The sequence below is a fragment of the Lagenorhynchus albirostris genome, chromosome 7 (assembly GCF_949774975.1).
Source record: "Lagenorhynchus albirostris chromosome 7, mLagAlb1.1, whole genome shotgun sequence".
Lineage (NCBI taxonomy): Eukaryota > Metazoa > Chordata > Mammalia > Artiodactyla > Delphinidae > Lagenorhynchus > Lagenorhynchus albirostris.
In genome coordinates this window covers 9,260,968-9,287,440 of record NC_083101.1, presented here as the reverse complement: position 1 = coordinate 9,287,440, position 26,473 = coordinate 9,260,968, and the positions used below count along the sequence as shown (strand labels likewise).

General features: G+C 47.1%; 1 protein-coding gene across 6 annotated transcripts in view; it reads left to right on the top strand.

The window, feature by feature from the left end:
- The window catches only part of MVB12B (multivesicular body subunit 12B), a 205,426-nt gene extending 179,275 nt beyond the window's left edge, over positions 1 to 26,151 (top strand). Inside the window, exons 10-11 of one of the 6 annotated variants that reach the window (XM_060154345.1) lie at positions 21,352 to 21,508; positions 23,225 to 24,130. In XM_060154345.1, the coding sequence (XP_060010328.1) occupies positions 21,352 to 21,508; positions 23,225 to 23,244 (177 nt within the window). In that variant the 3' untranslated portion in view covers positions 23,245 to 24,130. Of the gene's footprint in view, positions 1 to 21,351; positions 21,509 to 21,752; positions 22,571 to 23,224; positions 24,131 to 25,980 lie in introns of those variants that run through there. The other 5 variants (XM_060154344.1, XM_060154342.1, XM_060154352.1 and 2 more) reach the window with 5 other exon arrangements.
- Positions 26,152 to 26,473: the final 322 nt, after the last annotated feature.

Below are 26,473 nucleotides of genomic sequence, written 5' to 3'. Positions count from 1 at the left end.
GAACATCCCTCACAGACCTGCATCAGCCCCACCACCCCCGTCCCCCTCCACTCTTCCCCCACGGCTGCCCCTTGGGCTTCATTTCGATACCTCCTGATTTCTGGGCGCTAGAGATGTGCTCACCTCTCCCCACTGCCCCCGAGACCTGAGGACATCCCCAGTGGGGCTGGCCTTCCCGCGTGGCCAGGTGGCAGGAAAAGGCAGTTAGCTGGTGGAACCCGCCGGGGCCCGGGAGGCGCGGGATGGAAAGTCCCCATGAGGACCCTTTGGGATCGGTGCTTACCCAGGACAGAGCCGATGAACCGGTCTCAAATGTACCCACTGTTTCTGGGGAATTGGGGGAGCCCCGTGGGGCCCGGAGACCCTGTGTCTGCTGCTGCCGTTTGGACGGGTGGGGCTGGTCCAAAACCGGCAGAGGGGTGACGTCTCCGCTCACCTCTGTCCGGCTGTGTTGGCTCGTGGGCTCTGTCCTTGCAGCTCTCCTCACACCCCAGCTGTGGGATCATCTCCAACAGGTAAACACCCCACGGCCGTTCTCCCTTGACTGAGAACCAAGCACTTTGGCGGCTCCGATGGGCCCTAGGAGGTCCAGAGACAGCCCCGTGGGACCCCTTGTCAGGGAGCAAGAGAGCAGTGAGGGTGTGTCTGGGGAGAGGAGCCGCCAGCCCCCGCCAGTCCCCCACCAGCCCCAGGCCACCCTGCAGCTCTGGGACAGGCAGGCAAGGCAGGGCTGCAGGGCCGCCGGGAAGAGGGCAAACCTCTGTGGACTCAGGCGAGCTGGAGAGGCCTCCGCGACGTTCCAGACTCGGTCTGGGTGTAACAGCGACTGTGAACGTCGCCATGACGGCAGCTTAAGACAATGAAGCAGTGACAGTGTTAAGAAGACGCATCCGTGGTGGATTTTAGGCTGCTCCAAACTCTGCACCTTTCCTTCTGAGGTGGGTGCCCACGTGCCCCGCCTGCCCCGTGTGGAAGTGGAGCTCGCTCACCTCGGGACCGAGCCACCTCTCTTTCTGGGACGGTGCTTTTCTTCACAAACCCTCTGTTCACGTGGGGAGGGAAGGCAGGGGCTCTCTCAGAGACGTGAAGGCAGCAGCCTCCGTCCTTCCCGGAAGGACTGACCAGAGCACAGCACCCCCTGCTGCCTTCTCTTCCCCCTGAACGTTCCAAGTCTCTCTCCAAAGGCCTTGGAAACAGCACAGCGGTGATAAGGAGCAAGCAGTTGTCTCCAAGTTCACTTGCAAATTTATAACAAGGCTTTTTCCACCCAAGTCCGGGAACTGGTACCAGCCACAGCCTCCACTTGGAGGGATGAGCACCCTGGTGGCGGGGAGAAATAGCGGGTTAGGCCCCCGCCCTAGCTCCCCAGAGGGCCACCCTGCTGGGAGGCTCTGACGGCCACCACCTGCCCCCGTGTCCTTCAGAAGGCGGCGGGGGGCGAGGAGGACCAACACGTACAAAGCACCTACTCCTTGCCAGGCGCTAGGCTGGCACTTGAAGCACATTTTCTCCTGTCACCACCCCTCCCCCCCCAAAAAAACAAATACTCCGAAGCGTATGCTGTTTGCTCCCGGTTCCAGATGAAGAAGCTGAGACACGTCCACAGGCACAAAGCTGGTGAGTGGCAGAGGCGGGATCTGGCCCCAGAGCCCCCGGTACCAGCTGTCCCATCACGAGCACCTGCCTCCAGTCCAGTAATGGGTTCCCAGCTGTCACTGGCCCTGCTGGTGTGACAGTGTCTCGCCGAGCACGGGGCGAGAGCTGGGTGCAGTCCCGGGGCTGCGGGCTGCCCGTCACCGTTTACAGGGGTCCCAGCCCGCAGCTCCCCTGGGAGCTGGCGCGCCCAAGGGTGAGGCACAGAGAGGCCTTGACGGCAGCCCCGTGCCTGCCGGGCGCACGGAAGCCGAGCTCACCTCCCCAGGGCCTGGAGGGGCCGGGTGCCCAGGCTCACCACGCCCCGGGTGGCCAGTTTTCTTCACCTGTTGCGACCGTGCCGGTGGGGCCTGTCACCACCAGGAGACAGGCCTCGGGCAGGTGGCTGTGTCACTAGCTTAGGAACAACGTCGTACCGCGTGTATTTATTTGAGGCGACTCCAGTACTTGGCAAAGGGAAGTTTCACTGCGTGATTGTCGTCTTAATATAATTTGTTAAATAAACGTTTGTTTTAACCTTTCCCCAGCCTGCTGCTCTCTCTGAGGCACCGAGATCGGCTTCCCCCGGGGGATGCTCTGGGCTCCAGCTCTCTCCAGCTCAGCCCAGCTGCTGGCCGGGTTGGCCAGCACCCTGGCCTTCCAGCCTTCTAGAAAGAGCTGGTGGGTTTCTTTGCCCCCGTTTAGCTTAGATGACCTGGTGACAAGCCAGAAGGATCCCAGAGGAGCGAAGAGAGCCCTGCCACTCTCTGGCGACAGCCCTCTGGAATGCTTCTGGAGGGAGAAAACACCAGTTTCCATAAAAGCATGGGAAACGCGTGCATTTTAATGGGTCGCCAGCAAGGAACGCAAAGGGGCGCTTCTATCTCTGGCTCGCCCCGAGCCTTGTCCGTGCCGAGCCGGGGCCATCTGGCTGCCGGGAGTGGGGGGACATGCAACCACGTCCAGCGCCGGTGGTTTTGTCCTGTCTCCACTGCTCACCTGCTGGCAATATGCCACCCCAAATGCCAGGGAGGGGCTGCCAGCCCTGGACGCACACAGGCTCCTTGTGAGCACATGACTGGTGAGGTTTCACCACCATAGCTCTTTACCTTTTTCATAAGTGGCTTCGGAGTTTGGGGCTGGACACCCTGTTCATGCCAGACTAAGGCGAGAATCGCGTGACCCTTAGCTCTCATCTCACTGGGACCATGAAAGTCCCCAAAAGGGTACTGGCACCTCCAGCCCGGGCCCCCTGGCATCCCCCAGGTCTTTTTCCCACAGTGGGAGAGGGAGAACAGCCCAGAGAATTCCACAAGAAACCCACGAAGAACACTCAACATGGAGTTTGAAGAGTCCCTCCTAGTGCCGGGTCACCAAGGAAGTACACGTAGTAGCCTTTGACATCCAAGACACAGAATCTGCACTGCTCAGGGTCGCCGGGGGGAAGCACCTCACACATGGGCCTTTGGGCAGCAAGAAATTGAAGTCCACACTCTACAGCCTGGGCCAGGGTGGGCTTGGTGGCCAGACCCAAAGGACACTCGGACCGCAAAGCAGGACACAGCCTAGCCTCCAAGGGGCCAGAGCAGGAACACCTGTTTCTCTTCTGTCTCACCCACACTGCCTCCTCTGTCTCTGTCTGGGCGTCTTCCTGCTTCTCGTCCTCTCACACCCTGGCCCTCCCTCTCCCGTGCTCTGTGCACCAGCATATGGCACATACATGCTCACATGGCCACCCAAGTTCACACATTCTCAGTTCACAAGACCCAGAGACAAGAGTCCCAGGACAGACTCTGATTGGCTGCCTGGGTCAGGTGACCCCCTTCTGCCCCTAGCAGCTCTGGCCCTGGTGGGAGGGGGAGTGTGTGATCACAAGGCATCTGGAGCAGGTGTAGGTTTAGACCCTCTAGAGGCATCTGCTACACAGTGGGGCGAGGCTGTGGGCAGAGGAGTGAGACACCTCCCTGGAGAGATGGAGGAGCCCTCCATACTCTGTGACGAGGGGGGAGGACGGTGAGGTGGGTGGAGCACCATTCGTACATTCACCCAACCGTCCAAGCCGTGTTGTATGAGGACCTTCCACATTCAGGCCCCGAGCCGGGCACTGGGGACTCAGCAATGACTGACACCACTGACGTCCCTGTCCTTGCGAAGCCAACGGTCTAGCCCATCCCACTCCACCCCCACCACACACACCCCAGCCATGCCTACTCCCCCTAATTCTGCCTGCTATTTCCCACCATAACTGGCTCATCCCTAAAACTCTGGAGGCTCCCTGAGCCCCACCCTCACCTTTCTCCCCCTCTGCATCCTCCTGGCAGCTGGGAGCAGCTGTGTCTTTAACTGCCCTTAGCTCTGTCGCGGCCAGTCTCCTTGAGGTCCAGCCACATAGTCCCAGCAGCCACCTGGAGGTCTCCACTTGGATGTTTCACCTTGACCTCAGCACACCCCGAGCTGAATGTACCATCTTCCCCCAGGCCCCACATCGTTCCCCTTCTCCTAACTTCCCCATCCCTGGAGCAGCTCCACCATCTCTCATGAGAGTCACCCACACCCCCACCTGGAGCCATCTATGATCACCCTGTTTCCAGCTGGACAGTTCTCTCATCTAAACTTGCTTTCAAACTCAGCCACTATTTTTCTTGCTACTTCTTTTTAAGTTCTGGCCTCAACACTGTTCCCTGGATGACCGCATCAGCCCCTTAACCATTCCCCTGCCGCCCATGTCCTCCCCTCTCATCCGTCTTCCTCATGGCCAGGATCCAATAGGACTGCTCCACTGACAGTGCTTCACCCCTCACCCTAAGAACGAAATCTGAGCCCCCCAGGTTTCCGTCCACCACTGTCCTAGGTCTGACCCCCACCTCCCATCCCAGCCTCACCTGCCACTAAATCTCCCTGCTGAATTATTAGTGCTTCCTCAAACCCTAAGCTCTGCTTCCTTGCCTTTGCATATGCTATTCCCTCTGCCTAGAATACTTTTCCCTCATTTTTTCTGCCTGGTAAACTCCTGTTCATCCTTCAAGACTTGCTCATGTGTCTCCTCTGGGACGTCCTTCTCGACCCCTTCAAGCCACTGTACACCTTGCATTTTAAACCCATTGACCCATTGGCGGTACTGGAGCCATTTGATCCTCTCATTATGTTATCTGCTCCTGGAAGAAGGGGTATGTGTCTCATTTATTACACAGTCCTCCCCAGCCACACATACACTCAAACTGAGCCCCCAGTACAAGCCTAGAGAAATAGCAGGCATGAGCAAACGCTCTTTGAATGCGTTTCTTGAAGTGGGTGGGCTGGACTCAATTGCTGAGGAGCCTAAGAAGAATGGGCCCCAGTGGCACTTGCTGTGAGGCTTGGGACCACCCCAGGGATCATGATGACAAGCACTGGGCCTCCATGGACAAGTCTACACTGGCTTCAAAGACACCAGAGACAAGAGTGAGAGCTGGGCCCTTATCTGGCTCCTTTTTGAAGCCGCGGCGCCCAACACGATCCATGATGGCGGTGGGGTAGGGGCAGGAAGGTGGACTGCCGCGGGCTGCTGGTTCTCTCCCTTGAGCCCAACTCAGGGAGATGCCGGAGAAAGCGACAGGAAGATTGGTGGACCACAGGACCCAACACTAAAGCTAGAAGGGGCTCGGTGAACAGCAACAGGCCAGAGGGAAAGACAGCCAATGCTACAGGTGAGAGATTGCATGGGCGAGTGGCGTTCTGGCTTTGCTCATTCATCTGCCCCCCCCGCCCCCCCCCACACACATTGCTCTGCATGGGTCATTTTCATCCTTTCACCATCCCTTCACCATTTTCATCCTTTCACCACCAAAACAACAGCTGGGCTGGACCCCTCCCTTCTCCCCACATCTTGGGCCAAGTAAATGCAACCAGAGACACAGGTCTCAGGAAAGGTGGTTCTGGGGCAGAGGTCTTGGACACTTTCCCGAAGGTCTGAATTTCCTGATTGGGGAGGACACACGGGCAGAAGTTGACACAGATTGGAACATCCAAGGTGCATCAATTCCTCTATAACCCTCCTTGTCCTTCTCTGGAGGGAGCGCAAGGGTTTGCAATATTGACTGCACGTTAGAATCACCTGGAGAGTTTTTAAAACTTCCTGTGCCCAGATCACAGAAAGCAGAATCTCTGGAGGAGGGACCCAGGAGCCAGTTGTTTGTCAAGCTCCCCAGTGATGTTAGTGTGCAGTTGAGGTTAAGAACCAGCTTCCTTGCCACTCTGCTCAGCTCCGTTTCCAGCCAATGGAGCTGAGAGGTCTAGGGAACAGTGAGTTCACATGGGAAAAACAGACGCCAGAAGAGCTGGTCCACCAAAAGGAAGACAAGAATCTAACCCACCAATACCAGAAGCAGCACTAATAGACCAGACAGAACATGAGTTTAATATAAACAAAAAGTAGCCCTGGGGCTTCCCTGGTGGCGCAGTGGTTGAGAGTCCACCTGCCGATGCAGGGGACGTGGGTTCGTGCCCCGGTCTGGGAAGATCCCACATGCCGCGCGCGGAGCGGCTGGGCCCGTGAGCCATGGCCGCTGAGCCTGCGCGTCCGGAGCCTGTGCTTCGCAACGGGAGAGGCCACAACAGTAAGAGGCCCGCGTACCGCAAAAAAAAAAAAAAAGTAGCCCTTAAGAGATATGGGAGGACACTGAAACAGGCAGGAGCAAGTTGTTTCAAGTAAGAGCCTAAAAGTTCTGAAATACTGACCAAAGAGGAAAATAAACAGTTAAATCAGCAGCTGCACTTGAAGATTTTAATACAGAAACTGTAGCCAAGTGGATAAAATACAAGAAAATATACAAGGCCAGCATTACCCTGATACCAAAACCAGACAAAGACACCACAAGAAAACAAAATTACAGGCCAAAAGCCTGATGAACATAGATGCAAACATACTCAACAAAATATTAGCAAACCAAATTCAACAATAAATTAAATGGATCATACCCCATGATCAAGTGGGATTTATTCCAGGGAAACAAGAATGGTTCAACATTCACAAATCAATCAATGTGATACACCACATTAACAACATGGATAAAAAATCTTATGATCATCTCAATACATGCAGAAAAGCATTTGACAAAATTCACCATCCATTTATGATTTTTTAAAAATCGCAGCAAAGGGGTTTAGAGGGGATATTCCTCAACATAATAAAGACTACGTATGACAAACCCACAGCTAACATCATATAGTCAACAATGAAAAGCTGAAAGCTGTTCCTCTCAAATCAGGGACAAGGATGCCCACTCTCACCACTTTTATTCAACATAGCATTAGAAGTCCTAGCCAGAGCAATTAGGCAAGAATAAAAAAAAGGCATCCAAAATTGGAAAGGAAGAAGGAAAACTGTCACTATTTTCAGATGACATGATATTATATATAGAAAACCCTAAAAACTCCAGCAAAAACTGTTAGAACTAATAAATGAATTTATTAAAGTTGTAGTATACAAAAATCAATATACAAAAATCAGTTGCATTTCAATACACTAGTAATGAACTATCAAAAAGGGAAATTAAGAAAACAATACAGTTTATAATTGCATCAAAGAGAATAAAATACCTAGCAATAAATTTTAAGCAAGGAGGTGAAAGGACTGTATGTTGAAAACTATAAGATACTGATGAAAGAAATCAAAGAAGACACAGATAAATGGAAAGATATCCCATGCACATGGATTGGAAGAATTAATATTGTTAAAATGCTCATACTAGGGCTTCCCTGGTGGCGCAGTGGTTGGGAGTCCGCCTGCCGATGCAGGGGACACGGGTTCCTGCCCTGGTCCGGGAGGATCCCACATGCCGCGGAGCGGCTGGGCCCATGAGCCATGGCCGCTGAGCCTGCGCGTCCAGAGCCTGTGCTCCGCAACAGGAGAGGCCACAACAGTGAGAGGCCCACGTACTGCAAAAAAAAAAAAAATGCTCATACTATCCAAAGCAATCTAAGGATTCAGTGTAACCCCTATCGAAATTCCAAGGTCATTTTCACAGAAAGAGAACAAACCTAAAATTTGTGTGAAACCACACCCAAAAAAAATAGCCAAAGCAATCTTGAGAAAAAAGAACAAAACTGGAGGCATCATGCTCCCTGGTGTCAAACTTTGTAACAAAGCTTTCATATCCAAAACAGTATGATATTGGCATAAAAACAGACATATAGATCAATGGAACAAAATAGAGAGCCCAGAAATAAACCCACACATATATGGTTGATTAATTTGCAACAAAAGAGCCAAGAATTTATAATGGGTAAAGGACAGTCTCTTCCATAAATGGTGTTGGGAAAACTGGACAGCCACTAGCAAAAGAATGAAACTAGACCACTATCTTACACCATACACAAAAATAAAATGCATTAAAGGCTTAAAAGTAAGACCTTAAACCATAAGACTACTAGAAGAAAACATAAGCCGTAAGCTCCTTGACATAGGACTTGGTGCTGATTTTTTGGATTTGAGATCAAAAGAAAGGTAGCAAAACCAAAAATAAGTGTGACTACATAAAACAAAAAAGCTTCTGCACAGCAAAGGAAGCCATCAACAAAATGAAAGGCAACATACTGAATAGGAGAAAATATTTACAAATCGTATGTCTGACAAGGGATTAATATCCAAAATATATAAAGAACTCATACAACTCATTAGCAGAAAACCAAACTATCCAATTAAAAAATAGAAGATCTGAACAGACATTTTTCCAAAGAAGGTATACAGATGGCCAACAGGTACTTGAAAAGATATTCAACATCACTAATCATCAGGGAAATGCAGATCAAAACCACAGTGAGATATCACCTCACACTTGTTAGGATGGCTGTTATCAAAAAGACAGAAATAACAAGTAAGTGTTGGCAAGGATGTGGAGAAAAGTAAACCCTTGCGCCCTTTGATACAAATGTCACTTGGTGAAGCCACTATGGAAAACAACATGGAGGTTCCTCAAAAAATTGAAAATAGAACTACCATATGATCTAGCAATTCCACTTCTGGGTATTACCTGAAGAAAACAAAAGCATTAATTCAAAAAGATCTATGCACCCCTATGTTCATTGCAGCATTATTTACAATAGCCAAGATATGGAAACAATGTAAGTGTGTGTCAGTGGACGAATGGATAAAGAAAATGTGGTGTATTTATACAATGGAATACTACTTAGCCATAAAAAAGAATGAAATCTTGCTGTTTGCAACAACATGGATGGACCTTGAGGGCAATGTGCTAAATGAAATAAGTCAGACAAAGAAAAACAAATACTGTATGATCTCACTTCATGTGGAATCTAAAACATAACAATAAGGACCTGAATCAAGATGGCGAAGTAGAAGGACCCAGAACTCACTTCCTCCCACGTACACACCAAAAATACATCTACAGGACCTAGAGTCTGTCATACAGAGTCAAGTAAGTCAGAAAGAGAAAAATACCATATGCTAACATATATATATGGAATCTAAAAAAACAAAACGGTTCTGATGAACCTAGGGGCAGGACAGGAATAAAGATACAGACGTAGAGAATGGACTTGAGGACATGGGGAGGGGGAAGGGTAAGCTGGGACGAAGTGAGAGAGTGGCATGGACATATATACACTACCAAATGTAAAACAGATAGCTAGTGGGAAGCAGCCGCATAGCACAGGGAGATCAGCTCGGTGCTTTGCGACCACCTAGATGGGTGGGATAAGGAGGGTGGGAGGGAGACGCAAGAGGGAGGGAATATGGGGATATACGTAGGCATATAGCTGATTCACTTTGTTACACAGCAGAAACGAACACAACACTGTAAAGCAGTTATACTCCAATAAAGATGTTGAAAAAAAAATCCATCTACATGTGGAACAATTCTTACTGAAAACTAACTGGAGACTAGCAGAAAGGCTCCCGTACTAACAAAGCTGTAAGATACAAGCAGAATCAGGCAGGAGGGGAAAAGAAGCAATAAGGTCAGGACCTGTGTCCCCAGGAAGGGACTCAGAGGAAAAGGGAGATTAGATGGGTGGAGACCCTCCCCGGGGGTGAGACACATAGTGGGCATTCCAGCCCTGGGGTCCAGTAAAGGGAAGATGAGCCCCTTGGCTGGTTGGAGGGCCAGTGGGACTAACAGGAGAGCTGTGGGAAGCCTGGACTCTGCTCATGAGGAGTGCACAAATGCTCGCTTGCCCCCAAAGCAGGGCAGAAAGGGCAGATGGAAACAGCCAGCTGGCTGGATTGTTTCCCGCTACCACCCCAGTGCGCACCCGCGCCTGAGCCAAGCAAAAGGTGCTCCAGCGCCCTTTGCCTCACGTTGCAGCTCCACACTGGGGCAAGGGCTGCCACAACCAAGGAAAAAAGCTCGGGCCATGAGACACGGTGTCAGCTCGAGTGCTAAGTGATGACTTAGTGGGGAGGGGGCAGCCATTACTGACGATTGCACAGGGAGGCCATCAGAGGCACTCCAGATCTCTGACGGCAGCCAGACCACCACACCCCCTGCCCTGACCCTCACCAAATGCCCACACTGGCCCCTCTTACTCCAGCACTGCTCCCCTCTGGGACTGAGGGTGCTGGGCCTGGGAGGGGGAAGAACACGCACTTAAAGGGAACTGAGCCAGGTCAGAGCCAACCCTCAGGGCTTCTGCTCCAGCAACTTGGGACCTGACCCCACCCCCAACAGGGTGGTGACATCCACTGAGTAGAGGGCTCCAGCCCTAGCCCCTCCTTCTCCAGCCCCAGCTCCTACCAAGGAGATAGCTGCCAGAACACCTTGAGGAAAGACGTGACTTACGTTCATGTCAAATCCAGCTCTCCCACCAAAGCCACTGGGCACATGCAGACGGTATAGGGAAACTACCACATAAGGACAGCCCTTCAAGACCACCATAAGTAACTGTTTGACCTAATTCCATAGAGACAGAGAAAGATAGGCAAATGAAAAGACAGAGGAATTTGTCTCAATTGAAAGAGCAAGAGAAAGCCCCTGAAAAAACAACAAATGAAATAGAAATAAACAATTTCTAGATAAAGAATTCAAAGCGGTAGAATAAGATTGCTAACTGAATTGGGGAAAAGAATAGACGAACACAGTGAGAAGTTTAACAAGGAACTAGAAAATATAAAAAGGAACCAGTCAGAACTGAAGAATACACTAACTGAAATGAAAAACACTCTGGAAGGAATGAACAGCAGACTAGGTGATACAGAAGAAAGCATAAGTGATCTAGAAAATAGAATAATGGAAATTACCCAATCAGACAGCAAAAAGAAAAACAAATTTTAAAAAATGAAAACAGTTTAAGGAATCTTTGGAATAAGATCAAGTGTACCAACATTCACATTATAGGGGTCCCACAAGGAGAAGAGAGCAAAGCGGGGGCGAGAGTCAAAAATGTATTTAATGAAATTATGGCTGAAAACTTCCCAAGCCTGAAGAAGGAAACAGATATCCAGGTACAGGTAGCACATATGGTCCCAAACAAGATGAACCCAAACAGACCCACACCAAGGCATAATTAAAATAACAAAAGATAAAGAGAGGATTCTAAAGGCAGCAAGAGAAAAACAAAGAGTCCGTTACAAGGGAACCTCCATAAAGCTATCAGCTGATTTCTCTGCAGAAACTTTGCAGGCCAGAAGGGAATGGCATGATATATTTAAAGTGCTGAAAGGGCAAAACCTGCAACCTAGGATACTCTACCAAGCAAGATTATCACTTAGAAGTGAAGGAGAGGTAAAGAACTTCTCAGATAAACAAAAACTAAGAGTTCATCAATACTAAACTGACCCAAAAAGAAATGCTAAAAGGACTTTTCTAAGGGAAGGAGAAAAGGCTATAACAAGAAGTATCTATAGAAAAGGAAAAATCCCATTAATAAAAGCAAACATAAAGGCTGAAGATCAACCACTTAAATAAGCTAGTATGAAGATTAAAAGACAAAATTGTAAAAATCAACTATAACTAAAATAATCAGTAAAGGGATAAACATGAAGATGTAAAATATGACATCAAAAATGCAAAGTGAGGGGGAAGGGAGTAAAAAATGTAGGTCTTTTAGAATGTGTTTGCACTTAAAGGACTACCTAGTTAAAACAAATAGATATCGAAATTAGGATATTGGGATTAACACATATGCACTACTATATATAAAATAGGTAACTAGGGCTTCCCTGGTGGCGCAGTGGTTGAGAATCTGCCTGCCAATGCAGGGGACACGGGTTCGAGCTCCGGTCTGGGAAGATCCCACATACCGCGGAGCAACTAAGCCCGCCCACCACAGCTACTGAGGCTGCGCGTCTGGAGCCTGTGCTCCGCAACAAGAGAATGCCGTGACAGTGAGAGGCCCGCGCACCGCAATAAAGACTGGCCCCCGCTCACCGTAACTAGAGAAAGCCCTCGCACAGAAACGAAGACCCAACACAGCCAAAAATAAATAAAATCATTAAAATATATATATATATATATATCTTTAAAAAAAATAGACAACAAGGACCTACTGTATAGCACAGGGAACTCTATTCAATATTTTGTAATGAACTATATGGGAAAAGAATCTTGAAAAGAATGGAGATTTTATATATATATATATATCTGATTCACTTTTCTGGACACCTGAAACTAACACATTGTAAATCAACTATACTCCAATAAAAATAAAAAATAAAACAGATATAGTTTTAGGTCAACATGTGTGAACCCCATGGTAACCAAAAATCAAAAACCTATATTAAATACACAAAAACAAGAGAGAAATTAACACAAGCATACCACTAAAGAAAATCATTAAACTACATGGGAAGAAATAAAAGAAGAAGAAGAGAACAGGGAAGACCTACAAAAACAACCAGAAAACAAGTAATAAAATGTAAGTAAGTATACACCTAAAAATAATTACTTTAAATGTCAGTGGACTAAATGCTCCAATCAAAAGACATAAGGTGGCTGATTGAATAGAAAAAAGCAAGACCCATCTATATGCTTCGTACAAGAGACTCACCTTAGAACTAAAGACACACAGAGAGTGCGGGGGTGGTAAAAGATATTTCATGCAAACAGAAACAACAAGAAAGCTGGGGTACCAATACTCATACCAGAAAAAATAAAGTCCAAATCAAAAGACAAAGAAAGGCATTATATAATGATAAAAGGATCAATACAAGAGGATAGTATACTTGTTAACATATATGCATCCAATACAGGAGCACATAAATATATAAAGCAAACATTAATAGACATAAAGGGAGAACATTACAATGTAATAATAGCAGGTGCTTTAACACCCCACTTGCATCAACGGACAGATCATCCCAACAGAAAATCAATATAAGGCAACAGTGGTCTTAAATGACACATAGACCAGTTGGATTTAATAGATATCTACAGGACATTCCACCCCAAAACAGCAGCATACACATTCTTTTCAAGTGCACATGGAACATTCTCCAAGATAAATCCCATGCAAGGCCACAAAACAAGTCTCAACAAATTTGAAGACAGAAATTATATCAAGCATTTTTTTTTTTTTTTTGCGGTATGCGGGCCTCTCACTGTTGTGGCCTCTCCAGTTGCAGAGCACAGTCATCCAGACGCGCAGGCTCAGCGGCCATGGCTCACGGGCCCAGCCGCTCCGCGGCATATGGGATCTTCCCAGACCGGGGCACGAACCCGCGTCCCCTGCGTCGGCAGGCGGAATCCCAACCACTGCGCCACCAGGGAAGCCCATATCAAGCATTTTTTTTCTGACCACAATGACATGAAACTTGAAATCAATTACAGGAAGAAAAATGGGAAAAGCACAAACATGTGGAGACTAAACAACATGCTATTAAAAAAAAACAATGGGTGAATGAAGAAATCAAAGAGGAACTCAAAAAATACCTCAAGACAAATGAAAATGGAAACACAACTTTCCAAAATCTATGGGATGCAACAAAAGCAGTTCTAAGAGGGAAGTTTATAGTCATACAGGCCTAACTCAAGAAATAAGAAAGATCTCAAATAAACAATCTAATCTTCCATCTAAAGGAATTAGGACAAGAACAAACAAAGCCCAAAGTCAGCAGAAGGAAGGAAGTTATAAAGATGAGAGAGAAAAATAAATAATAGAGACCAAAAAAAGACAGAAAGAAAAGATCAATGAAACCAAGAGCTAGTTCTTTGAAAAGATAAACAAAATTGATAAACCTTTAGCCAGGTTCATCAAGAAGGAAAGAGAGAGGACCCAAATAAACAAAATAAGAAGTGAAAGAGGAGAAATAACAACCAATACCACAGAGATACAAAATATAATGAGAATACTATGAAAATTATATGTCAACAAATTGGACAACCTAGAAGAAATGGACAAATTTCTAGAAAGACACAACTTTCCAAGACTGTATCAGGAAGAAATAAACAATCTGAACAGTCCAGTCACTAGTAGTGAAACTGAATTTGTAAAAAACAAACAAACAAAACTCCCAGCAGGGCTTCCCTGGTGGCACAGTGGTTAAGAATCCACCTGCCAGTGCAGGGGACACGGGTTCGATCCCTGGTCCAGGAAGATCCCAAATGCCGCAGAGTAACTAAGCCTGTGCACCACAACTACTGAGCCTGTGCTCTAGAGGCCGCGAGCCCCAACTACTGAAGCCCATGTGCCACAACTACTGAAGCCTGCATGCCTAGAGCCTCTGCTCTGCAACAAGAGAAGCCACCGCAATGAGAAGCCCGTGCATCACAACAAAGAGTAGCCCCCCCTGCTCTTAGCAACTAGAGAAAACCCATGTGCAAGTGAATACACAATGCAGGCAAAAAAAAAAAAAAATTAAATAAATAAATTTAAAAACAAAAAACTCCCAGCAAACAAAAGTCCAAGACCAGATGGCTTCTCAGGGAAATTCTACCAAACACATAATGAAAAGCTAATACCTATCCTTCTCAAACTATTCCCAAAAATTGAAGAGGATGGAACACTTCCAAATTCATTCTATAAGGCCACTATTACCCTGATAGCAAAGACAGACAAAGACACTACCAAAAAAAAAATTTACAGGCCAATATCTCTGATGAATATAGATGCAAAAATCCTCAAAAAAATAGCAAATTTAATTCAACAATATATAAACCATACACCATGATCAAGTGGGGTTTATTCAAGGGATGCAAGGATGGTTTAATATTTGTAAATCAATGTGATACACCATATTAACAAAAGGAATGATAAAAATCACATGATCCTCAATAGATGCAGAGAAAGCATTTGACAAAATTCAACATCCATTCATGATAAAACTCTCATCAAAGTCGGTATAGAGGGAACATATCTCAACATAATAAAGGCCATTTATGACAAACCCACAGGTAACATCATACTCAACAATGAAAATCTAAAATCAGGAACAAGAAAAGTATGCCCACTCTTGCCACTTCTATTTAACATAGAATTGGAAATCCTAGCCACAGCAATCAGACAAGAAAAAGAAATAAAAGGCATCCAAATTGAAAAGGAAGAAGTAAAAATGTCACTATTTACAGATGACATGATACTATATGTAGAAAACCCTAAAGTTTCCACCAAAAAAAAAAACTATTAGAATAAATGAATTCAGTAAAGTTGCAGGATAAAAAACACAGAAATCTGTTGCTTTTCTATACACTATTAATGAACTATCAGAAAGAGAAATTAAAGAAACAATCTCATTTACAATCGTATCAAAAAGAATAAAATACCTAGGAATAAACTTAACCAAGTAGGTGAAAGACCTATACTCTGAAAACTAAAATATTGATGAAGGAATTTGAAAATAATGCAAAGAAATGGAAAGATATCCCACGTTCTTGGATTGGAAGAATTAATATGGTTAAAATGCCCATACTACCCAAAGCAATCTATAAATTTAATGCAATCTCTATCAAAACACCCATGGCATTTTTCACAGAACTAGAAAAAATAATCCTAAAATTTATATGGAACCACAAAAGACCTCAAATTGCCAAGGCAATCTTGAGAAAAAAGAACATAGCTAGAGGTATCACACTCCCTGACTTCAGACTATCCTAAAAATTTATAGTAATCAAAACAGCATGGTACTGGCACAAAAACAGACACATAGATCCATGGAACAGAATAGAGAGCCCAGAAATAAACCCACACACTTACAGTCAATTAATCTACAACAAAGGAGACAAGAATATGCAATGAAAAAAAGACAGTCTCTTCAATAAGTGGTGCTGAGAAAACTGGGCAGCTACATGTAAAAAGAATGAAATTAGAATACTTCCTCATACCATATACAAAACTAAACTCAAAAAAGACCTAAATGTAAGCCCTGAAACCATTAAACTCCTAGAGGAGAACATAGGCAGAACACTCTTTGACATAAATCATAGCAATATTTTTTTGGATCTGTCTCTTAAGGCAAAAAAAAAAAAGAAAAGAAAAAATAAACAGATGGGACATAATTAAACTTAAAAGCTTTTGCACAGCAAAGAAAACCATCAACAAAATGAAAAGGCAACCTACAGAACAGGAGAAAATATTTGCAAATGATATGACTGATAAAGGATTAATATCCAACATATATGAACAGCTCATACAACTTAATATCAAAAAAATAAACAACCCAATCAAAACATGGGCAGAAGACCTTAAAAGACATTTTTTCCAAAGAAGACATACATGTGGCCAACAGACACATGAAAAGATGCTCATCATCACTAATCATCAGAGGAATGCAAATCAAAACCACAATAAGATGTCACCTCACACCTGTCAAAATGACTATCATCAAAAAGTCTACAAATAACAAATGTCAGCAAGGATGTGGAGAAATCCCACTGTTGGTGGGATTGCAAATTGGTGCAGCCACTATGGAAAACAGTGTGAAGTTTCCTCAGAAAACTAAAAATGGAACTACCATATGATCCAGCTATTCCACTGCTGGGTATATATCTGAAGAAAATGAAAAAAATAATTCAAAAAGATACTTGCATCCCAATGTTCACAGCAGCATTATTTACAATAGCCAAGATATGGAAGCAACCTAAGTGCCCATCAACGGATGGATAAAGAAGATGTGTGTGTGTGTGTGTGTGTGTGTGTATATACATATATGTGTGTGTATACATACATATATGTGTATATATACACATATATAATGGAATATCACTTGGCCATAAAAAATAATGAAATTCTGCCATTTGCTACAATGTGGATGGACCTAAAGAGTATCATGCTTAGTGAAATAAGTCAGACCACATATATAATGGAATATCACTTGGCCATAAAAAATAATGAAATTCTGCCATTTGCTACAATGTGGATGGACCTAAAGAGTATCATGCTTAGTGAAATAAGTCAGACCAGAAAGACAAATACTCTGTTATCACTTATATGTGGAATCTAAAAAATAAAGCAAAGAAATGTATATAACAGAAACAGATTCACAGATATAGAGAACAAACCAGTGATTCCCCATGGGGAGAAGGAAGTGGGGAGGGGCGAGATAGGGTTATAGGATTAAGAGACACAAACTACTTTATAAAATAAGCAACAGGGATATATAGTAAAGGGAAATACAGCCATTATTTTGTAATAATTTTAAATTGAGTAAAATCTATAAACACATTGAATCACTATGTCATACACCTAAAAATAATATAGTATTGTAAATCAACTATACCTCCATTTTTTTAAAAAAGATAGATAGGGCAACCGTTAGCACCATCATTTTACAGATGAAGAAACCGAATCCTCAACAGGTTAAATGATTGCCTGAGGACATAAGCTGATAAATGGTGGATTTAAAATGGGGACACAAAGCTAACCTTTCAGATACGATTTCTGATTCGTAAGCACTTTGCAATGTATTAGTTATAAATTAAAAAACACCACCACAAACCTAGCTCATAGTATACAGGACAGACTGGTAGTTGCCAGAGGCGGGGGTGGGGGTGGGCAAAACGGGTGAAGGGGGTCAAAAGATACAAACTTCCAGTTATCAAGTCCTGGGGATGTCATGTACAACATGGTGACTACAGTTATTAATACTGTATTGCATACCTGAAAGTTGCTAAGAGAGTAGATCGTAAAAGTTCTCATTATGAGAAAGAAAAAATTTTAACTCTTTATGATGACTGATGTTAACTAGACTTGTAGTAGCCATTTTGCAGTATATACAAATATTGAATTGTTATATTATACACCTGAAACTAATGTTATATGTCAATTACCTCGATGAAAAAATTTAAAATATTTAGTTACTAATAGAGTCCAATTATCAATCTTTTCCTTTCTGGGCCTTGTTTAAGAATCTTTGCCCATCCTCTCGAACCCTTTAAAAATGGCTTTCATATCCCACCAGTACCGTCCCTTGGAGAGGAGCCCTGGAAGATGGGAGAGAAAGGGTTCCTAGAGGAGACAAGGTGAGCACTGACCTCTAAGGTGGATGGACTGGGATGAAGGATGTTCCAAGTGAGGGGCAAACAAATGATGGGGGGGCGGGTTGCATTTGGTCACACAGCCCCGGCACCCATTTACGTAGGGCAACAGAGGTGCTGCTTTGCGTGTGTTATCACCACACTCCTGCAGGCGGGGACTCTCCACTTCAGCGCATGTAGAAACCAGGCTGCAGAGAGTGCTCAGAAGCATGGGTCAACCACAGGGAGCTCAGGACGTCCAACCCGAGCATGCCCAGCTCCCGAGCTGTGCCTGAAGGCAGCCGGGATTCCGTGCACCAGAGAAGAGGCGTCCTGTCTGGTATCGGGATGACTCATGAGGCCCGACAGGCCCAGCTCTGCCAACTCCCCTGAATGCAACCCTGGGGCTCTGGGATAACAGCCAGCAGCCACCCAGAGCTTTCCAGAGGAGGAATTGAGATCAGACCCGCAGCATGTTTGGCGCAGGGTGTGGCACAGTGCTGGCCGGCACCCAGCAGAGAGCACTGGGCCACAGGGAGGCCCCAGAAGACCCCTTCACCGTGGGCAGGAAGGGGGACAGAGGGTCTAAGGAGCCCCCACGCCCACCCCCCCTCAGACCTGTCCAGCCAGTGTGGGAGGCCCTGGCCTGGTGCACACTAGCACATCAGTGTTCCCTGGCTGGATTTTGCCAGAAAATCCAAGAGCTTCGTGTTTGGAATTTGCTTCCAGCGCTACCGCACCCATCAGCGCTTCCTGCTGGGGTAGTAAACCGCTGTGGGCCCCCGGCACCCCCCCACACACACTGACTGGAGGGGCTCCCTAGGGCAGGCCTCTGCAGGGGCCGGGACAGCCTCTTGCTGCTTCCAGGGAGGAGGCACTTTGGAGGGAGGCAGCCCCCCACTTTGAATCCCATTTCCCGGTTGGAGGAACCTAGGAGGTCTCTTGCACTTTTCTCCTGCTTGTCTTCCCCTCTGTAAAATGGGGACCATCCTAGCAGCTCCCTCTCAAGGTTCCTGGGTCCCTGTAAAGCGCGAGGCCCCTCTCAGCCCACAGCTCGGGCCGCGAGTTCGCGCGCCCGAATCCGGCCACGCGGGGGCGCTCTGCTGCGCCCAGCCCGGCCCGGCGCCGGCCCTCGCTGGGCTCTGCGGGGACTCCTCCGCGTGCGGGAGCTCGGCGAATACCTCCGACAGTTGGAAAATGAATCCATCGACTCCACCCTGCGGACATTTGTTTGGAAGGAGGCCAGCCCGCAGCGCGGGCCCCCTCCGCGCCGCTTGGAGGTCCCACCCCTGCTGCGCCCGCCGGCTTGCAGGGAGCGGCCCATGTGGGCTCTGGACCGCCCCGAGGGGGTACCGGCCGGGGCCAGAGCTCCGGATCCGGATCAGCTGGAGGGACCCAAAGTCCCCAGCTCCGCCCTCCCTCCCCAGTGGCTTGAACGAGCCACATCACGGCGCCTCGACTCCCAGCCTCAACTTCCACATCCATAAATTGGGGAAGTCAACAGTCCCTACTTCGAGAAGTCGCTGAGAAAGTTAAAGGAGATGTATCACTGTGGTCCAGCTTCCAGGCCTTAGGCAAGCAACTTGCATCTTTCTGAGCCTCAGTTTCCTCAGCCACAAAATGGGGATAATAAATGTCCTAACCTCCCAGGGCCATTGAACAGACGAGATTGCGGCAGCAGCCACCGGGCTCCCCCCGCCGCTCAGGCAGTGGAGCCACTGGGGAAAGGGCTGGGGCTCCCTCCTGCACGATGGGCACAGACCGCCCGAGATAAAGGAACCACAGCCTCCGCCAACTTGTGCTGAGTCGCTCTTTTCAAAAGCCCTTTCAGATGGATAGCTCTGCAGAGGCCCCGAGTCCACAGCTCACGCCTGTGCCCCAGAACCACAGGTCGTCTTTTAGGGATCAAGCCACCCAGTTTGGGAGCCGCCGGCTTAGAGCCAAGCTGATGCTCCCTCACTTCCCTGGCTCGGATTGGTGGGGGTTCGCTGTGCAGCCCACAAGCGTCTGGGCAGGGGGATGGGAGGCAGTGCCCCCCTCCCCCTGACTGGTCTTCAGGGCCCCCTCTGGTTGAGTCACCAGGCAAAAACATGCAGCTTTGACACCATCCAGAAAATGCAAATGTCCTGGGCGTCTAATCCTTCCCTTCCTTTTGGCAACTTAAACCACCCTGAAACATAACCAAGATAGCAAACCCAGTGTGAGTGTTCACGATGGAGCCCCGGCCCCGGCCCCCCGGTAAAGCCGGCCTCATGGACTTTGTGCAGCAAAGCAATGCCTCCGGTCAGACTTAGCCTCACCAGGTATGCAATGACCCCTGACCTCACCAGTCCACATCCGTGCCTCCAAACCGGCCCCGACCTGAGGGGCACCCTCGAACCCTGACTTCCTTCCCAGTCAAGGGCTGTTACCCACCCCCATTCCCCCACCCCCAAAATATTTGGAATGGTCTTTGACTGAAATGAGATTAATCCTCGGTTCCCTGACAGTGTCTTTGGGCATGTGTTTTTATAACCTCCCTTTCAAATGAGAACCATTTGTCGTGGGGAAGCTGGGGAGGCCCAGCCCCAACTGCTGGGCCAGACATCACAGGCACCTGATTGAATGTCAAGGACAGTGCGAGGGGGCAGGGCCGAGGTGAGGGCGGGCTGTAAGCAGTGATAACCTGTCCTTTGCTGGTCTCTGGCCCCAGCCCAAGCCAGTGGCATAAGCCTGAGGCTCCAGGCTCCAACCCTGTCTCTCCCACAAAGCAGCCAAATACCCTTGAGCTGGTGAGCCCTTTAGCCTTTGCCTCTCTGAGCCTTACTTTCCTCATCTGTAAAATGGGAGAGCTGATGGGCCCTATCTCCCAGGTGATATGGCCAGTCCAGTGCCTAGAAGACAGTAGACCCTCGATGTCCAAAGTAGCGTTCGGTGGGAAGGCAAAGTAGCCTTGGCTGGGGTCCTCCAGGGGGCTGCAAATGTCCATCCTAAGTGTGGCTCGACTCTCCCGCCCTTCCAGGCTCACCCTAGGTGAGGGAGGCAACCCTGCGTAGAACTTGAGTCGCTGGTGCTTTAATGCCGAGAAAATACGGAGAAGGTTGAGTTGATAGGTGCCACGGTGCAGTCTCTTTAATTAACCCTGAGCCCTCTGTCGGTGGCCTCCTTCCTCAGCACAGTCTCCCCACCCCACCCCAGGTCCTGTTTGAAGTTTGCAAATCCCGCACTGCCTCCTGCCGCCCCTGCTTGCTGAACCAACTACAGACCCTTGGGGCTCAGCTGGGAGGGCTTTATTGGCGGAGAATTTCAATCATGGGTTCTTGGCTCAAACTTGTTGCTTCCCCCAAAATCTCCCCAGCAGTTTGATACTCATGGAACTGAGGCTCAAAGGAGGGACTCTGATGATCTCAGAACTCAGATTCCACCTGGGCCTGTCGGGGAGTTCACAGCCCCTCCCTTGGAGGAAGGGAGCACAGAGCGACAAGAAAGACGCAGGTTCCTGAGACGGTGTGCAGGTACCAGAATTTGTTCACTTTCCAGGAGCTGCTTAGAAACTATTTCCACCTTCAACAGCACCCCTCTCCCAGCACTGCCACTTGTGTACAGGTGTCTGGATCTCCGTGGTGGGAGCCCCCTGTTGGTCTCGGGGCTGGGGAGAGTGGGGGCATCTGAGTGGAAAGCCCCAAACTGTAGAATTGGGCACCAGAGCCACAGAGATGTGCCACTTTCCTGAAGCTGTGTGCCTTTGCCTCTCCAAAGGCCTTCCCCCGGCAGTTTCCAGACCAAGGAGCCCACCCTCTTCCCCGGGAGCCGAGCCAAGAAGGTCCTGGGACAGAGGGCCCCATGTGCCGCTCATTTTTCTCCCCCTCTGGGCAGAGCTGACTCGTTCCGTGCCTCGGAGAGATCTTTGCGATGATGGATAAGCCGTGGCCCCGACTGCCGTGGCCCTGGGGAGAAAAAACATCTTTTGCAGTTTCGTGTAAAGCCTCCCACTTCTCGCTTAATAAGTGCTGAAAGCGGCACAAACAGAGAGACCCCGGGCTTGCCATGACTAACAAGATGACCACATCAGGCAGCCGAGCTGGGGGAGAGGACCGCGCCGGCCGGCCCGGCGTCCCCAGAGCGAGGTGTCCGATTCCGATTCCCTCCCGGGACGCTCCGCCAGCAGCGCTTTGAAGCCGGGCCGAGGCCGCCGCGGAGCTGGGAGCTCGGAGGCGCGGAGCGGAGGGGGGAAAGGGCTGGGGCTCCCTCCTGCACGATGGGCACAGATCGCCCGAGATAAAGGAACCACAGCCTCCGCCAACTTGTGCTGAGTCGCTCTTTTCAAAAGCCCTTTCAGATGGTTTCACTTCTCCGCGCGCGCTTTGTTGAAAGATGTAAAAATTTCAAACCACCACAGAGTAAACATTTCAAAACTCGCTCTTTGCAAAATCAGTCACATTTTCAAAAATCCCTTGAATTCCATCTCCACCCCCTCCGCCCCTTCTTCGGCGCTCTTCGGATTCGAGTGTTTTTCATTAATTTAGAAGCAGTCCAGGTAAAGCTGGTGTTTGCGAGCTGGTGTTTTACGGGCGGGAAGTAGCTTTGTTATTTAGGAGATGTTTTAGATAAGTCAATGTCTTGTCAAAATCAAGCAGGTTTTCTTTATTAGGGTGAAATCGTAATGAACTCATCTGCTTCTAATATTTATAAAGAGAAGAGAGGCCATTAATTCTACTGCTTGTGAATAAAACCATCTGTGATTTCTTTCCATTTGATGGGTTTTGGTTTTAATATACATTTTTTCACAAATAAGCACAGAGATTTTTTGGTGAAAATGTCACATTCAGGATCTCATAAAGAAAGAATGCAAAGAGAGGAAAACGAAATGTTTTGTTAGCTAAGTAATTTCTCACCTTGCAGAGTGGGGAACATTTGAGCCAACTTTAGCACATCAGGTGATAGAATCACCCCGTTCAACGCTAATGCAAGCCATGACATGTTACAACTCGAACCGCGTCCGTTTTGAAGTTTGTTTTCCTTGGGGAATTACACAGTTCGTTTAACCTAATCTGTCCTGACACTTGAATTATAATATTATGAGCTTCTTCAGGGAAGTAAAACAGTAGTTGCCTGCTTAGAAGCAAAGCAGAAGTTAATAAAGTGGGCAAAATGTCAAGGAAAAGGAGCTAATCGAATCACAGTGTCATTCTCTAGAGAAAATACAGTCAAGTTGTATTTTTTTTTTCCAGTCGAAATCTTGGACACCTAATGACACATTTCTGTCCAGGAAGAAATTTGAACTCTGAAACCGAACTTGATTAAACCCCAAACTGCTGAGACCTTGCCCACTGGGACCGCTCGGGGACTTTGACTTCTGGGTGTCAGAGCTTAATTAAAATATTCATCCAGCTGCTCTCCCCTCGCCAAGGGGGCCCAGAGGAATTAAACCAATAAGCCTAATTCTATTAGTTCACCTGCCTGTGTACACAGAGATGCGGAAGACCATTTACGGGTTCAGAAAAAAAGCACCAGACCCACCCTGCAGATTCAGCGTGGGCCGTCACTGCATCAGCGAAACGGTCCCCTAAACAGAGTTCCACGTAACACTCAGGAGTCTCAGCTCCTGGCTCTAAACACATGCAGATATTTTAAAATTCTCTTTCAAGAAAACAAAAATGCCAAGCAAGTCACTGTAAGGATTTATGAGTGTGTGTTATGATTTATATGTCGTCTATAATAACATGTAACATTTACTGAATTCTCTGTGCCGCTGGGCTGAGCCTTTCCCATTCATGTCTCAAGGAAATCTTCACTTCCACTCTGTGAAGTAAACACCATTACTATCCCCACTTGACAGATGAGGAAACTGAGGCTCCATGAGACGAAGTGGCTTGAAGCCCAGATTTCTCAGACCACAGAGTCTGAGCTCCTAACCCCTAATATAATGATGGCTTTCCTGACATCTTGATCTTTGTTTTAAATTTTAATTATTTTATATCTGCCCTACACACACACAGTATAAAATTCAGAAGGTAGAGAGGCTGTAAAGGGGAAAGTCAGCCTTGCTCTCACCCTTCCTCGGTCCCTTCCCCAAAACAGTCTCTTTGGACAGTTTCTAATGTCTCCTTCCAGAGTTGAGGCTTATTCCAACAAGTATGTGTATATTTCCTTCTTAAAAAACACATATGGGGACTTCCCCCACGGTCCAGTGGTTAAGAATCCACGCTTCCACTGCAGGGGGTGTGGGTTCGATCCCTGGTCAGGGAACTAAGATCCCGCATGCCGCACGGCCAAAAAAAAAAAAAAAAAATTTTTAATAAATAAAAATTAAAAACCACATACAGAGCATAGCAGATACATAATTCTGCAGCTTGCTTTTTTCATTTCCTAATACATCTTGGAGAGTTCTCCATCTCATGCCTTTTAAGGCAATGCCATAGCACAGGAAACTATATTCAATATCTTGTAATAGGGCTTCCCTGGTGGCACGGTGGTTGAGAGTCTGCCTGCCAATGCAGGGGACACGGGTTCGAGCCCTGGTCTGGGAGGATCCCACATGCCGCAGAGCAACTAAGCCCGTGAGCCACAACTACTGAGCCTGCGCGTCTGGAGCTTGTGCTCCGCAACAAGAGAGGCCGCAACAGTGAGAGGCCCGCGCACCGCGATGAAGAGTGGCCCCCGCTTGCTGCAACTAGAGAAAGCCCACGCACAGAAACGAAGACCCAACACAGCCAAAAATAAAAATAAATAAATAAAAATTTTAAAAAAGTTATAAAATACCTTGTAATAGCCTATAATGGAAAAGAATCTGAAAAAGAATATATGTGTATATATATACACACACACATACGTATGCACATGTATGTATAACAGAATCACTTTCCTGTACACCTGAAACACAACATTGTAAATCAACTATACTTTAGTAAAAAATAAATTTTATAAAAAAGACTGCATGCCATTCTGTTCAGTAGATCTAGTAGACTGAACCACATGAGAGTGTCAGTATTCAGCACTGTTTATAGGTACCCTTGGTACCTATAAACAGCGCTGTGCTGGATGACCTTTCACACACTGACAGGTACCATCTATAGGACACACTCCTAGAAGTGCCACTATCTGCAAAGTGGCCACATTGGCTAATTTCCGAAGCCCATGTCATCCCCACGTTTGTAATCCCACAGCCTAACTAGAGATGCCCCCCCATCTCATGAACATAACCGCAGCTCTGGGGCCCCCCAGATCACTGTGGAAACAAATGTTTTCCACCAAACACAAACTCCCTTCCTGCTGGCTGTATTTGTCAGCCAGGGAATGAGACATTTCCCCATGATCAATACAAATGGAATAGAAACCCAGCCCAGGCAGCAGCAAGATGTGGTTTTTCAATAAGGAGACCTCCAGAGGATACTGCATATTCCTATGACAACAGCCGACAGACCTTGATTTTTAGTGTCAGAACCTGTTTAATGCGAAGGCCTGCGGCTGGGGCCTGGCGGAGCGCTGGGTGGGTTGTCTTGGGCTGGAACCAGGCTGGTCCTTCAAGGCTGCTGCAGAAACCAGCCGCCGCCCTTGCGGACCACCTGTTCACAAAGGCGGCTGCATTTGCCAGCTGGGCTGCCGTGGAGGCTGCATGGCTGGCCAGCCAGAGGTGATCTACAGCCACGGACCTGGTTATTTACAGCTCGCCTGTGGTCCCCAATGCCTGGGCATCTCTAGGATGACGGCGGTTTGCCTTAAAAAGGACCAGGTACCTGGCAGAGGTGGCAACGAACGTGACTGACTATTGACAGTCTTTTTCTTATTATAAATTCATCTGGTAACAGAGCAAGTCAAAGAGACACTCTGAGTTGGTTGCTATTTGAAAAGACTTGAGAAGGGCCAGCTGTGAACCGTCCAGGACAAACAAGGATGTTCTAAAAACACAATTCTTGCCCAAATAAGCTAGATGCCTCTGAGTTTCGTCTGATTCTTTTGCCTCTTTTAAAATTATCTGCTGATACAGACCAGGGCTGAGAAAGACAGCAGAAACAGGAAGACAGCTGGCGTTTAAGAGAGATGGGATCGGCAGTGATTTATTCCAAGGATTTGATATTTTAAGTTATTGTTGTTGTTATGTGTGTGCAATAAATCATGTTTTAAAGTATCTGTTAATAGAGTGTTTTATTCTTTAAAAATATTTCTTTTTCTTTCAAGTGGATGGATTGTTGTTTTTAGCTGAATTCCCAGGTTTTATGAAAAGATGTGACAATAAGTAAGAATGGGTCAATACATTTTTCCACTGGGAAATTTTGCCATCCAATTTTATCACCTAGAAAAGGTCTTGTCCTTTAAAAAATTAGAAGGAGAAGAAGAAAGGGGGTCTTGGATGGTATTGCTTAAAATACTTTGTTTGAATTTATGTAAATGTATTTAGTCCTTTGGCTTCTTAACCACTGAATTCACGTTTTTGAATTTTAAATACCATGATGGGCTCTCTGAGTTTCAAACAGCGACTC